The following is a 16,400-nucleotide window of genomic DNA, read 5'->3' on the forward strand; positions in this document are numbered from 1 at the left end:
TTTCATGACCTTGATACATTGAAGAGTACTGGTCAGGTATTTTTTAGAATGTCTCTCAATGTGAGTTTGTCTAATGCCTTCTCATGATTAGAAGAGGTTATACATTCATTACTGAGAAGAACACCCAATGTGCCCTTCTCGGTGCAACATATCTGTGGACCATGATGTTGCTATGTGGTACTGGTGATATTAACTTTAATCACTTGGTTAAGTTGGTATCTGCCAGAATTCTATGTAAAGTTACTACTGTCCTTTGAGACAATCTTTTTTATTAGGGAAAAACATCATTAAAAGCCTAGGTTACCTTGGGAACAAAAGCTGCCACTCTATAAACATTGAACATGGTGAATGGGCTTTTGATTCAATTTAGCAGATAATGTATCAATCCTCAGGCACATGACTATTCTTAAAAGATAGGACAGTTCCTCTTTTGTAATAAGCATTTTTGTTAGATCTAGTGAAAGAATTTAGAATTCATAAAGTGCTAAAAACTCCACAATATTATAAATATTTCTATATTCAAATATAAATGTATTTTAATAATAGAACAGAAAAATAACTAAAAACAATCTAATTCTAAAATCTTGTTTTGCTTATGTTTCAATATATCAAAAAAATCTTAGTTTTCCCATAATGAATAAAAATTATTAAAATTAGCTTTGAAAAACATTCTGGGAATATTAATTTTCTGAGACTGCCATAAGAAAGTACTACAAACTAGGTCACTTAGAACAGAAATTTGTTGTCTCATATTTCTAGAGGCTAGGTGTCTAAAATCAAAGTGTTGGCAGAGCCATGCTTTCTCTGAAGGTGCTAAGGAAGGCTCTGTCTGTTACCTGCTTCTTTTCTAGCTTCTGGTTACCTCAGGCATTCTTCCTGTCTTCACATGGCTTTCTCTCTGTGCATCTCTGTGTCCAAATGTCCTCCTTTTACAAGGATACCAGTTGTATTGGTTTAGAGCCCATCCTAACAACCTCATTATGACTTAATTACCTCATTTAACCTCGATTACCTCTGTAATGACCCTGTCTCTACGTAGGTCATGTTCTGAGGTACAGGGGGTTAAAGCCTCCAATATATCTTTTTTAGGAGAAAGATACAATTTAATCCATAACACTGGGTTTATTTTTAAGAGTACTTAATTGGTTTGAAGCCATTACCTTTCTTTAGTAATTTACCATTAAAATTCCAAATTAATATTACAAAGTTCTTCTCATAAAAGCTATATTTCAAAAAATATTTGGTGCCATGTAATCAAGCCCTTCATTAAATAGACCCACTGATGGGAAAAAAGCTAGACAGTTTAACATGTGAGGGCCTTTATTTATGATTTATAGATATCTACAATGTAGGCGACTTAACTAAAAAGAAAAGTAATGTTATAGTGGTTTATACTATAAATACTCAAAGAAACTGAATAAAACTTTAGCATTATCCCCAATCCTTTAAGAACAATCATATCTCATTCTCTTGATGATTTTCTACAGACTGTAAACTTAAGCCCTGGTTAACTCTTAAATTAAAAGTTCAAATTAAATAATAACTTCAGAGTTTGGGAGTTTTACTTATTCACTGCCTCTTCAATAAGGTCGACTGATCTGTTAAAATTCTTTACCCAGTGGCTTACAATGCCCATCCCAATTAAAATCTGCATAGTTATTTGGTAGAGCAAAGCATAACATAGCCTAGAAAACTTATTAGAGTTCATTTATCAAATAATTTTTAAGTCCTAGTCCTGCAAGTTCTCTCCTTCCCTCCCTTCCTTCGACAATTGTTTCTTGAGCATATATTTTTGTGCGAGGCACTTACTGGAGACATAATAATATAACAGATATAGTCCCTGCCTTTTAAATGTAGAAGAAGGTACAAATATGCAAAATGACATCAAAAGTACAATTATAAATTATGAAGAGTACTATGGAGGAAAATATTAGGTGCAAAAAGAGATAATAGTTGGAATAATTACCTATATACTGTGAACAAAGGAGACTTCTCTAATTAATGTCTCAGGATAGTTAATTTGAAACAAAGCATGAGAAAGAATCAGCCTTATGAAGACCTTGCGGAGAAAGAGCATGTTTGAGATCCTGAGTTGAGAAGGAATATTTGTAACTGAAGAAGTGAAAGGTCAGGAAGACTAAAAGTTAATGGGACAGAATGAGAGTAGTACCAGATAAATTTGAAGTAGGCAGTGATTAGATCATAGAAGATATTATCAGTTAGGGTGAAAAGGACAAGACACCCAACTCAAAATAGTTAGAGAAAAAGTGACTGTTAGACTTACATAATGCAAAAGCTTTTGGAAAAGGCTCACTTTTAAAGACTGATTGAATGTTTACCAGGACCAAATTTCTCTTTCTTCTCTTGGTTCTACATCCTCAGATAGGTCCTTCCTCCCAAGATTTGTGGTACTAAAGGGTATCCATCCTCACCAGTTCCAGTAAAAATCACAGAATAGAATCTCTTTGCCTTGGTTAGCCTGATTTGCATCATATGCCTATTCCCTAACCAATCACTACTATCTGGGAAATATATTTGGCCAGATTGAGTCACATGTCACCCTCTGGAGTGTTGGTAAATTTTTTTAAAAAGAAAGTTATTTTGGGGAGTAGGGGGAATGACATCAGATCATGGTGAAGTAGTAGTAAAGTGGTTGCATAAATCATCCATAGAAGACAATTATAAAAACGGGGTTTAAAACAACAAAAAAACCAAAGAGGCTAGCTAGGAAACATCCAAAAGCAAAGAAAAGCCAGGGGAGAACTTATCTGGGAAAATGGTAATGAAAAAGGGAAAAATGGTAATGAAAAAGGATAAAATGTGTGACTTTGCAGTGTTTTGGTCTGATAATGCCATCTAAACCTCACAGCTACAACTATAGAAAACAGTAGAAGAAAAATGAGCAGGCTTATTAGCTAAAGGTGCCAGAGGTCAGAATCTAGGACTGAGAAAATACCAGAAAATTTAAAGGGAAAATCTAGAGAGAATGAGACCCAAATTCAGAGTTTAAATTATCCAAATGACTAGCTATAAGAACACTGTGCGTGAATGGGGAAGGACTCCAGAGATACTGCAAAATAGCTAGCAGAGAACAGAGAAAACTACTCTTGTAAGACAAGCTACACACGGCAGATCTGTTGATTTTGATTAATACTTAATTGAATGAATTCCTTCACCATGATTAGCTTAGATAGCAGAAAGCCTGAAGTGTCAGAGTACAGAGTCCAAAGCTGGCAGAGCAGCTAGAAATTAGAGGGTTTATCTTACAAGCAAGAAAATCACACGAAAAAGAGGCTCATTTATACCTAAGTACTTGGCTTGGCTGATCCATAGTACTTCACTGGCACAAAGGAGACCAACAGATGGTCAGTCTTAAAAAGCAACAGTGGGAAGACAGGTTATCATCATTGTTTTTGACCACAATGTAATTTAAATGGACATCAATAAAAAATCTAAATGTTAAATTACTGATGTCTAAACAACCCATGAGTCAAAGAACTCACAAAGGAAAACAGAAAACATTTTTACTGGAATATTAATAAAATGAAAACTTATCAAAATTTGTGGGATACAGCTATAGCAGTACCTAAAAGGGAAATTTATAGCATTAAATGGATATATAGGAAAAGGAGAAAGGTCTTAAATGATCTAAGCTTTCCTTTTGAGAAATTAGGATAAAAGAAGAAATCATACCCAAAGAAAAACAGGAAGAAATAAGAAAGGGCCAAAATCAATGAAATAGAAAATAGAGAAAAATCAATGAAACTAATAGCTAGTTTGTCAAAAAGATCAATAAATTAATAAAACTCTAGTCACAAAGAAAAAAGAAAAAAGGTGCAAATTATTAATATTAACAATGAAAAAGAGGACATCACTATAAATTCTAGACTTTCAAAGGATAAAATACTACTTAGAACAACTTTGAGTCCATAAATTCAACAACGCAGATAAAATGGATAAATTCCTTGAACGATATCAACTACCAAAGCTAACGCAAGAAGAAAAGAATTACCTGAATAGTTTTATATTGATATTTAAAAAGTTGAATTCATAATTTAATATCTTCTAACAACAATCGGGAAAAAAAAAAAACAAAACCTTCAAAGCCCAGTGTTTTCTACCAAACATTTAGGGAAGAAATAATACCAATTATATACAAACTCTTTCAAAAAATGGTTTCCAAGGAGGAAATGGTCAACTGTGTCCATTCTACCAAGAAGTTGAGTGAAATGAGGACAGAAAAGTGACTTTGGTATGGGTTGAAATACACATTAAAGACAAGGAAATGAGAAAACATATGCAGCTCTACCTTTTGAGAAGTTTGGCTATAAAGCAAGGCAGAAAACAGAGCAATAGCCAGAAGAGCATTTGGGGTACAAAAAGGGTTTTTGGTATATATTGCTTTTAGGATGGGAGATATCCTATGCTTTTATACTGATGGACATGATCCAGTGAAGAGAAAAAAATTAATGATACCATATAGAAGGAATGAAGTCCTTGAAAAGTATTTTATAATCTTTAAAAAGGAAATGATATTTGCTATTGTTTATGACATCATTTTGAGTTAAGTATTTTATTTAATTAAATTTATATTGTTACACAGAATAGTATATTGAAGAAGTTACAATAAGTATGCATGAGCTATCAGATGCATTAATGAAGATAAGATCTGTTGAACTGATACATATGTGTGTGCGGGCGTGTGTGTGTGTGTGTGTGTGTGTGTGTGTCAGATGTTTATTACAATACATAGGCGAAAAAGTATGGCAGGGGGCTATCACCAGATCAGCTCAAATGGGTAAGTAATTGGCTCATTTAACATTTATTCCAATCTCCTTTTTGAGTACCTTCCTGTGATGCAGAAGCTGGGCAGCTAAAAGATTTATATTTAGCAATCTCTCTTACAGCCAGATTTCTGGATATAATTGTTTAGATTCTGCCAATCAGATGTATTTAGAATTAATTAAAAACTGAGTTAAGCTGGCAGAATAGCAGCATATGAGGTACTCTTTTTGCTGGTGCATATCTAGCAAGCAACACAAAACAGCCCTGGAGTCAGTTGTGTCAGTGGTTCCTGATCACTGGATTACAGATAAGGGGGTAGGATCCACGGAACCACCAGCTGGAACTGTAGTGTTCTGATTGAACTAGAAGTAGTTTCCTTAAACAGGTCAGTTCAACCGTAATGCTCTGAAATCATTCAAAAGGACCAGAGGCCAGCTCCTCAATAATTTTTCCTCAATAATTTTATGAGTATCTAACTCCCTGTAATCTCTTTTTGCTTAAAACAGCTTTATTGGTTTATGTTATCTCTAGATAAACTGATTGATATATCAACTAACAATTCCAACTAGTGATACAGTTCCCAAACCAAAAAGCCAAATTCAGACTATCACAACTGGCCTGATAATTTATAATCATGTAATCACTTTTCAAAGTAATACTAAATGAGAGGTAAGTAAAAATTTAAAAAAATATATGCATAACCTTGGAGGTAAAGGAGAGATTCTTAAACAAGACAAAAAGCATAAACATAAATAAAATCTAATAATCTGACTACTTTATAAAGTTGTAAATTCTATTCAGCAAAAGACAATGTAGAATAAAAAAAGACACACCATAGACAGAGGACACTTCCCACAAACATAAATGAAAAAGGAACTAGCATCCAAAATATAAAAATAACTCATAAATCCACAATGAAAAGATATACAACCCAAGAGAAATATGCACCAAAGCCCTAAATAATCACTTCAAAAAAGAAGAAATCCAAAAGCCTAAAAACTTATAAAAAGGCACCTCAATAAAACACTACTTCATATTCGTCATTGACAAGAATCATAAAGTCTGTCAATGACAAGTGTTAGCAGGGCTGATAAACATTGAAAATTCTAATACACACTGGTGGGAAAATAAATTGGTACTACTGGTAAAATTGAAGACATCTTTATAAAAGTATGCTTATATGTGTCAGGATCCATGTATAATTATAGTCATAATGTTGTAATTGGCAAAAGTTGGAAACAACTCAAAATATCCACCAACAGTTGTGCGGATATAAAAATGGATGTATATTCTATTCAAATTCAATACACAAAAATTAACTGTGCCTTTTATCCTTTAAAATTTATTTTTCTTCCACATTTCTCATTACATCATTCCATTTAGTTATCCAAGTCAGGTCAGGGCTCCTCTCTCTCAACATCACCTTATCCAAATTCAGTCATTATCTCCCATAAGAATCTACTCCTTTCTTCTTTCCTGGAAAACAGTGCTGTAGGTGGATCAGCCCTTTTACAGCCATGAGATATACACGAGCTTCACAGTCCTTTCAGAAGACAAAATATAAAATGAGAAGGAGTGCAGGTCTGTAATGGCTTTACCCACCCCAGGACTGCCTATCTATGGGCTTGTGTGTCTATTTGTCATGTTTTCCTATTCATAGCTAACCACTGTGAAATTGACACATACTCTAAGTTGTGGCCTTCCTGGTCAATCTGTCATTCCCTCAGTATACCACAATTTGGCACACTTTTATAGAGGTAAGTGGCTTGCAATTAAGATACATATTTAAATCAGTCTCTTTAATTTTTAAAAGAAAAGCAGGCATACTCCAGCTTAAACTACAAAAGTTTTAAATAGTTTATGTTTGATACATTCAATATTTTATAAATTTTTGTTTGAAGGGTTCTACCTAAAAAATAGATTGAAAACCACTGGGTCTATGGGACAGCTTACCTATCATTGAAATTTCTCAAAATTCTATCTTTATATTAGGTCAAATGACCACAAATTTCAAAAAATCCACTCTGTAAAGTTTAATTGTATAACTATACTTAAATACTCCTCTCTGAACTTTTTCTCAGAGCCAATATGCAGAATAGTTTGAATATCTGTGAAACTGGCATGTAGGCTATTGTTCATCATATAGTCTTTTATACAAAGGTTCTAGTAGCATATTCCCTACAGCACTCAGAGAAAGAAAAAAGTTTGTTGTTTTTCCTGAGGAACTGATAGCTTACTAGCACTAGGATGTGAGGCATGTATCCCATTATGTTTTCCTTTTATTCTTTGCAGCTAGGTTATTAAGTTTTCTGTTCATTATCAGTGGCTTTCTTCAGCTAACACCTTTTTACTTTTCAAAGCTAATCTTGATATTTTAGTCATTTTGTTTATTGTGCTAATATATTTACTGAAAGCTGTCCCAAATTATTTTTTAGAAGTATGCAAGTTATTTTTTAAAAATCATACCTTAATGAGAAAAGAAATATTGTATTTTTTATATTCTGATAAGACCAAAAAAACCACATATAATCAGATGACCTTAGATTAATCAATCTTTATTGCAGTGTTATTTTCTACCCAAGTTACTGTAATAAATTGAAAGGTGTTTTGTGAAAGGCAATCCTCCAAAGTCCCTACGTATTATTGCTGGGTACGCCAAGACAGCAAGGCTTTGACCACTGTTTAACCAAGCCATTTCTTATGACTGCATTTGTAATGGTCACCCTTAAAGGATGAGGTAACATCTCCTTCCAGACAAAGAGTGAGTTTGTTTTCATTTACTATAAAAGCAGTGGATTCCCCCAGCTCAGTATTCCTTATTTGTGATACAAACCAAATGCAAATGCATTTATAAGATCTAATGGAGGCTCTTCTGTGTGGCCTCTGTGAGACTTGGGAAGCATAGGGAGCCAATGCCAACATGATGCTCATGCTATTTGCTATGCCATAAGTAATAAAATCTCTGACCCAAGAGTCTCATGTCTTCTGCCAGCATCCACAATAGGAACAGGCTAACTTGTAGGCAGGTATAATCTCAAATCCTGACAAGGTATTGATTCAAAAGAAATCAGTTGATCATTCAAACTTTGAAAGCAAGTTTGAATTACATCCTTTGTAACTCAGAGGAATTCCTACAGACATGCCATTAATGAAGATGACAGAGAATGGTCAATTAAAATAACTCTTTAAAACAACAGAATGTCCTCAAAGGGGCCGTTAAAGACCTGCCGAGTTTTTAACATTTTAAAGAAGAAAATTCTGCTTTGTTATCTCTGTACATCAAAAAAATTGAAAGAGATTCAAATTGTTCAAGATAAAGAGGCCAGGTCCATTACCACCCTATGATTTTGTTAAAATGGAGAGAATTATCAGATAATGAATAGGCCAAAAACAATGAATCAAACAAAAGACAGAAAATGTAAACTGAGTTATGTAGGACAACTGAGCATTCTCTTAAGTAACCTATGTGTTGGAAGTTAATACAAGGCTTGACTTTAAACTAAGACCACAATACTGTGAAAGTTAAAAACTAAAAATCACTTTCCTAGAAAGTGAAAAATCTCATGCTGTAGGTACTAAAAGCACAATGTGTTTACATGAATATAATTTCAGAATAAGTATAGAAATAAACTATATTTTCATTCAATGTAAGCATTTCAACATAAAATCTATACTACCTTTTTTAAATTGGAAAATAAATAATAAAAACTTATTCCTTTCTAGACAAGGAAATTTCTGATGTTATTCAGCAACTTAGCATACCTCACCCCTTCTGCAAATCCCAACTATCACTAACAACAACAAAAAAACAGTACCCAAGATATGACTAAACAGAACAGTAAACAATTCAAGAGTCACTATTCAGAAAACCAAATGAGAAATAAGTGATAGCAAAGTGTCCAAGAAATTCAAGGTCTGTACTCAGATATTATTGAAACCTTCAATATAAAATAAGAATATTTCTCTAGAAACATTACATATATTAAAACCTAATTCAGAAAGAGTTACAGAAAGCAAGAAAAAAATAACAAAATTACGGTGTGTAATCATTTGGACAAACTAACGAAGTAAAATGCCAAGGGTGGCATCATCTTTTCTGAACACAGCCTATCATCAAAGGCATTCATCATTTATATATAGTCATCATTTTATATGTAAGAGAAGTGTGGATGAAGTTATTAAATAACTTAACCAAGATTGTACAGAGTGCAAGAGAACAGGGATTTTATTTATTTTTAATGTAATGCTATTTTATTATGTAATTGCTAAGAAATTTTAGGAAATTTTTCTGATAAGACAAAATTAAATCCTTCTTGTTATTATTCTATTAATTAAAAAACTAAGTAATTAAACAAATATATATTTGACAATAGGGTATTTTATAAGCAAACATTCCATATTTATGCATTTCACTTACCCAAAATTACAAATCTAATTTGAAAAAGTGAAATATCATTTACTTCTACTACTTATAAACATATAAAATAATCTATAAGATTAAAACTGTTTAAGGTTAAAAAGCTTCCTAGTGATAAAGGAATGAGTTAGTCAAGTATAGGTGTTCAAAAAAAAAGGGGTGGGGAATGTATTCTACCAAACCTGTGTTTTGGCAAATAGTGATTTTGGGGGGTAATTAAAAATACCTTCTACATAATTAATCAAAATTGAGGCTATTTTCACTTCTGAAATAAACCTCTCTTCAGCAATATAAACATCATTTATGATGTTTAGGTTTAAGAGAAACCTGTCATACTTTAAACTTTTAAAATTCTTTCCATAAAGTAAATGATCTGCCTTAGTATACATCTGTGAACTGAAGAGTTTGGTGGTCATTTCAAATGCTGGAAGCAAATCTAGGGCAAAGAGTTTATAGCATTGGTACCTACTCTGACCACCAAGGATTCCTTTGTATTTCTTCACTCCTTCATGGGCCTATTGTTTTAAAAAGACTTTGCATGTATTAACGTATTAATTGAAATAGTGACATTAATGAGAAACTCATAAAGATAACTTCTAATAAGCATGAAAAGAATGGAATAACCAGTGCTACTCCAGTAAGTTAATAAAATCCTTAAAAAAGTAAACACTAGATGCTGAGTAGAGACCTAACCATTGTTCAACAGGTCAACAGAGGTAATGAGAACAGTTTTATTCAGAGCTCGATAAAACACTATAAACACAAATTAGGAAAAGGTAGGCATTCTAAAACTGAGTTAATAAAGGGTATTCACCACATGGGTTGATTGTAGAGCTAAGTGAAGCAGCTCCAGTGGAAAGGCCGCCTTTTGAAACCGATGAAGCCACAGAAGGTATAGAAGATGAAGTTGGTATAGTAGAGGAGGCTGTTGAAGATGGTAACCGTTCTCCAGACTCCATTATCTATAAAAGGGAGAAAAAAGTTAATTTTTAGTATTAGATAGTGAAATTACTTAAAAGAATTAAACATAAGTCAAGCTTTTAGGCATACTTTTTAAAAATATGAAATAAGTTTAGAATATATGTTCTTCAGAAAGATAAAATATGGAAAAAATAAAAATGATATAATTAAAAATACCAATTTATGAAGTAAGTTTAATGTTAACTATATCAAATCCTCTTCTAATAGACTTGCATAATTTTCTCATATAAAAAAAATAATGGTTTGAATATAGCAATTTCACAAAAATGTGTGTTGCCATAACCTTACTTGTTATTCTTCCTAAATCACCTTATCACCTATTCAGTTAAACATAATACCCACATTGCCCTAATAAATCAAAAATATACCACCACATTTAAATGGACTGTAACCCTGTCATTTAAATCCAGATAGAAATCTGCTTGTAGGTCTTAAACATCCAAGAATCTTACCTGGTAATCCCCACTACAGTGAGTCTCTACAAAAAGACATATACATTTTCGAGTTTTTATTGGAGTCAAGTTTGGACTATGGTTTCAAAATGGCCTTAGTACGACTGATTTATAATGACTGAACCACTTCTAAGCGTCTTTATTAATTTGCTTAGTTATTTTGGGTACAATTTTACATTGGTCTTACTGTAACAGTTTATGTTGATATAGAAAATCTAGAATAGAAACGGGAGAAGGGCATCAAAAGATAAATTTCCACTTCTAAAATAAATAAGTCATGGAATAGAATGCAGAGCAGGGTGACTACTGTTAATAATACTGTATTGTACATTTGAAAATAGCTAAAAGTGTAGATCTTAAAAGCTGTCATCACAAGAAAAAGAACTGTAATTGTGTGATGATGGATGTTAACTAGATTTACTGTGGTGAGCACTTCGCAATCTATAAAATATCCTATCGTTGTATACCTGAAACTAATATAGTGTTACATGCCATTACATCTCAACAAATATTTTAAATCTAGAATAGGTTATAGTCATTTTAATACTCTCTGCATACACTAATCCCACAATTAAACAAGGCAACCTTGAAGTTCACAGTTGCTTTAAGGACTATACAACCTATAAGAAGAAACAAAAAAAGATACTGCTCACCTATAAACTTATGATCAGCTACAAATAAACTTTTACCATTTAAATAATTTAACCATAAAAAGATTTCTGTAGGGAATTCGATAGCCAATTCAAATAATTACTATATATTTTCTAAGAAAAACAATTTGATTTCATTTAAAAGTATTGACCAATTAAAATAGTGCAGGGTTAATATTTAAATGCTGCTTGAATGCATATGGTATGTAGATGATTTTTTTCATGAGATAAATACATATAATAAAGGTAATCTCAGGTTGGCAGAAAGCATCATTATTAGTAAGACCATTTCAATGAGTTTTCTAATCAAATACAATTTAAAACTCCATATTCTGGAATTGCTGTCAATCACCTCCATAGGTGATGGTATTGCTATAATGAGTGCAGCTATATTCTTATTGAACTTTTCTTTCTCTTAATTAGCATTCATCATGGAAAGGCATAGTTAGTAATGACGGCTACATGGAACTAATGCTTAAAGGGCAGGTTTTGGGTCCTCAAACAGTAACTAATAAGCTTCGAGACATGTGGCTGTCTGAATGCAAGGCCTATAACTGACATTTTTCTCTACAAACTATTTTCACCAATGTCTCATTTCACTAAATAAAAAATATGGATTCTTTACCTAGATAGTTTACAGAAAAAGACTTTTTAAAAATTTATAGTTGATAACCTCATTGTCTCAAAAAATTCTCAAATATGCTATATAAATGTATTATTATTTAAAAATAACAAGAGGAGATTTTTAATGCAATCCCTATCAAAATACCAATAGCATTTTTCAAAGAGCTAGAACAAATAATCCTAAAATTTATATGAAACCATAAAAGACCCCTAATAGCCACGGCAATCTTGAGAAAGAAGAAAAAAGTTGGAGGTATCACACTACCTGATATCATACTATATTACAGGGCTACAGTAATCAAAACAGCATGGCACTGGCACAAAACAGAAAAATAGATCAATGGAAAAGAACAGAGAGCCTAGAAATAAATCTACGCCCATATGCTCACTTAATATATGACAAAGGAGGCAAGATTATACAATGGGATAAAGACAGTCTCTTCAATAAATGGTGTTGGAAAAATTGGACAGATACATGCAAAAAGAAGAAGCTGAACCATCTTCTTATACTATGGACAAGAAAAGACTCAAAATGAATTAAAGTCTTACACGTAAGACCCGAAACTGTAAAACTTCTAGAAGAAAACATAAGCAGTAAACTCTCTGACATTGCCAACAGTAATTTCTTTTTGGATATATCTCCTCAGGCAAAGGAAACAAACAAAGAAATAAACAAATGGGACTACATAGAACTAAAATGTTTTTTGTACAGCAAAGGAAACTGTCAATAAAACAAAAAGACAACCAACTGATTGGGAAAAGATATTCACTAATGATACATCTGATAAGAGGTTAATATCCAAAACATATAAAGAACTCATACAATTCAACTATAAAAAACAAACAACCCAATTAAAAAATGGGCAGAAGACCTGAACAGATTTCTCAAAAGTGGAAAGACAGATGGCCAACAGACATGAAAAGATGCTCAAGGTCACTAATTATCAAAGAAATGCAAATTAAAACCACAATGAGATATCACCTCACACCTGTCAGAATGGCTATCATCAATAAATCAAAGAACAGCAAGTGTTGGCGAGGTTGCATAGAAAAGGGAACATTCATACACTGTTGGTGGAATTGCATATTTGTATTACTGCTTTGGAAAAGTCTGGAGTTTTCTTAAAAAAATAAAAATAGATATACTTTTTGACCCAGCAATTACAATTCTGGGTATTTATCCAAAGAAAACCAAAACAATAATTCATAAAGATCTGTGCACCCCAATATTCATGGCAGCACAATTTACAATAGCCAAGAAATGGAAGCAACTTAAATGCCCATCAACAGATGACTGAAGAAGTTATGGTTCACATATACAATGGAATATTACTCAGCCATTAAAAAAAAAAATGAAATTCTACCATTTGCAACAACGTGCATGGACCTAGAGGTTATTATGCTGAGTGAAATAAGTCAGATCGAGAAAGATAAATACCATATGATTTCACTTATATGCGGAATCTAAGGAATAAAAAGAACAAACTAGTCAAAAACAGACTCTCACAAACATAGAGGATAATCTGGTGATGATCAGCAGAGACGGGGGATGGGGGGCTGGAAAAATGAGGTGAAGGGTTAAAGAAGTAAAAATTAGTAGTTGATAGATGGTCACGGGAATGGGGAGCACGGCATTGGGAATGCATTAGCATTAGTGTATTGGTTAGGTGTAGATCAGGGGAGAGAAAGAGCAATTACGGAATCATTTTATAAACTATATAAATGTCTAACAAATGTATACTTGAAACTAATAAAATAAAATTAAATAAAAAAATAAAAGGATGTTTTTTAAAAACTTGACTTTGTACTACACAGTCATAATTTGGTGATATATATTATAGATAAGCACATTAGCTCAGTACTTGGCTTATAAGAGCTCAATAAATAATAGTCATTACATTTTTATAGGATAATAAGTTATAAACTCTACGTATATTTTTTTCTGTTGCTCTAATTTGATTCAAGACTAAAGGAAAGAAAACTCAGAAGGCAAAATGGGCAGGCTCCACATATTGTTCATTGGAGATTACATATATTTGATGTACGATGTACTTTTGAGAATCTATTCTGTAGAAATAAAGTACCAATAGGTTCTTTATTATAACATTGTTTAAAAATAAAAGAAAATGTAAATATGGTAGTAAGAAAAAGTAGAACTAGAGCTAGTAGTATAAGGTATGGGGGCCTATTTTAGTTGCAGTAAAAGTGCAATTTTCTCTTTTAATCTTGGTTCCTTTTAATTTAAGTGGGAAGGGGCTTAACTTTTTAAAAAAATATGCTTATACACCCATTTTCCTTAGAAGTTGTAGTCATTATTCATATATTATTTCAACTATTTTGATCTTATATATTTTTAGCCAGTATGCTCTTAGGCAGCTGAGTATTCTCCTTGCATGTAAAGTCCTCTTCTTTCACACTGGCCCTAAGTTTTAAATATTTTTTCATGTTTTAACAGGTATTTCTTAGTTGTAATAACCCAAAATTTGGTCAATTAGTCCATGTTCACCCTATACATATCCTCCTTTTCATTTTAAAGAAATATAATAAATCTACTCCAGACTTTGTTACTCTAGAATTAGGAATGTTATGCTTGAATTAACAAGGATTGACTTTTCAAATTTTTATTTTTAAGCTAATACTACTGAATTCACATTTTATTTACTATTGTCCCCTGCCAAAGCATAAACATAGAACTGGAATAAATCCTAGCCATCAACTTGAAAGTTGAAAAGTAAGAAGGCAATGCCTTCGTAATTGTGAATAAGCCACAAAACAATCATTGGTTTACCAAACTGTAAGAACTATTCAAAGGTTTGAAATACATATGCAGCAAGGAATGCCAAATACAGTAAGTGAAAGTATGAGAAACAAGATATGTGCATAAGATATAAAGTATTTCCTCCAAAATATTTACTAATTAAAAAGGGCAAAAGAGTAACTTCACAGTGGAGAAACTACAAAACCTGTAATCAAACATAGTGACATCATTTATCTTCTGATATCCTTAGAAAGGCATATCACCTCTGCAGCAGTCTTCCCAATAACATATAACCTCAGTCAAATAATGAGAAAACATCGAACAAACCCAAACTGAGAGACCATATACAAAATAACTGACTAGTATTCATCAAGTGTCAAGGTCATGAAAGAAAAGTAAAGACTGAGCAACTATCATATGTTGAAGACTAAGGAGAGACAACAACTAAATGTGATGTGGGATCTTAGGATGGATTTTGGAACAGAAAAAGGATATGGAAAAATGGAAAATTTTTCCATTAATGGAAAAACTGGTGTAATTCATGCAAGGTCTGTAGTTTATAGTACTGCACCAATGGTAATTTTTTGATTTTTATAATTTTGATAATTGTATTATGGTTATATAAATTATTAAAATTAGGGGCATCTGGGTAAAAAAAAATGTGTGTGCTCTGTATTTCTTTTGCAATTGTTTAAGTCTAATATTATTTCAAAATAAGGGGTAAAGAAAAACAAAAAACTGCAAAAATTTTGGCACACAGTAAATACTCAAAAAATACATATGCATTGGGGTTGAAGAGTATAAACCTAAAACCGGAAGAAATGAAGATACAGAGTACATTGTGTCAGCAAGACATTTGATAATAGGTGTGATCTGGGTTCAAAAACTGTATCTAGAGCTTATTAGCTATTATGTTGTATAAACTATGTAACTTCAATGAACTTTAAACTTCTTCATGAGTAATATGAAAATGTAGTTGGGAGAATTAAATGAAATAATCAATTTATGTAAAGTGCTGAGTACCTAGCATTCAATAATTGTCAGCTATTGTTTTTAGTAAGTGAACATCTGTGTATATAATTAGCCATATGTATGTATGGCAGTAAAAAAAATCTTAAGGTATTTTTAGATTATTCATTTCAAGTAAATATTTCAGCATCATGTCTATTTATAGGTTATGTATATGCTTGGCTTGTTAATATACTTTTTTAGCCGGTTTTTTGAGTTCAGAATTAAAAATAAATGACTTAGAATTGTATAAGTACCAATGAAACTTGCAAAATAAGGGTTTTAGCATGTTCTACCTTGAAACTTTTGAAATAAGCTAGAACACAAATATAGATAAAAAATTAATACATTTTCAGTTGAAAAATATAATTACTCTAGGATCACAAATTATTATTGAAGCATATTGCATAAAAATTGGAAGAAACCCATTTACTCAGATTATTTAAGAAAAATGTGTTCATTAAAATAAAAACAGTTCAGACATCCAAGAATCATTTATTCCCAGATTTCTGTTATGGCCAGAGCATCCAGATCTGATATTTACAGAACTGTAATAGACTCTCATTCTGACACTATGTGTTAAGAATACCACTTTCATCTTAGATTCCAAGCCATAAACAACTGACTCTATTGTGCCAAAAATGGCCCAGATACCATAAGATCAAAATGAACAAAATATAGTAACATGACTCTCCAACCCACAACACACTCACCTATGGAAGAAT

General features: G+C 32.2%; 1 protein-coding gene across 16 annotated transcripts in view; it reads right to left on the reverse strand.

The window, feature by feature from the left end:
• BAZ2B (bromodomain adjacent to zinc finger domain 2B) overlaps positions 1-16,400 on the reverse strand; it is a 287,601-nt gene that overhangs the window by 112,652 nt on the left and 158,549 nt on the right. For all 16 annotated transcript variants that reach the window (XM_025039212.1, XM_015596525.2, XM_025039211.1 and 13 more), the window contains exon 5: positions 10,017-10,164. In XM_025039212.1, coding sequence (XP_024894980.1) covers positions 10,017-10,161 — 145 coding nt within the window. In that variant the 5' untranslated portion in view covers positions 10,162-10,164. The remainder of the gene's footprint in view (positions 1-10,016; positions 10,165-16,400) is intronic.

The sequence above is a fragment of the Pteropus alecto genome, unplaced genomic scaffold (genome assembly GCF_000325575.1).
Source record: "Pteropus alecto unplaced genomic scaffold, ASM32557v1 scaffold3, whole genome shotgun sequence".
NCBI classification, from domain to species: Eukaryota; Metazoa; Chordata; class Mammalia; order Chiroptera; family Pteropodidae; genus Pteropus; species Pteropus alecto.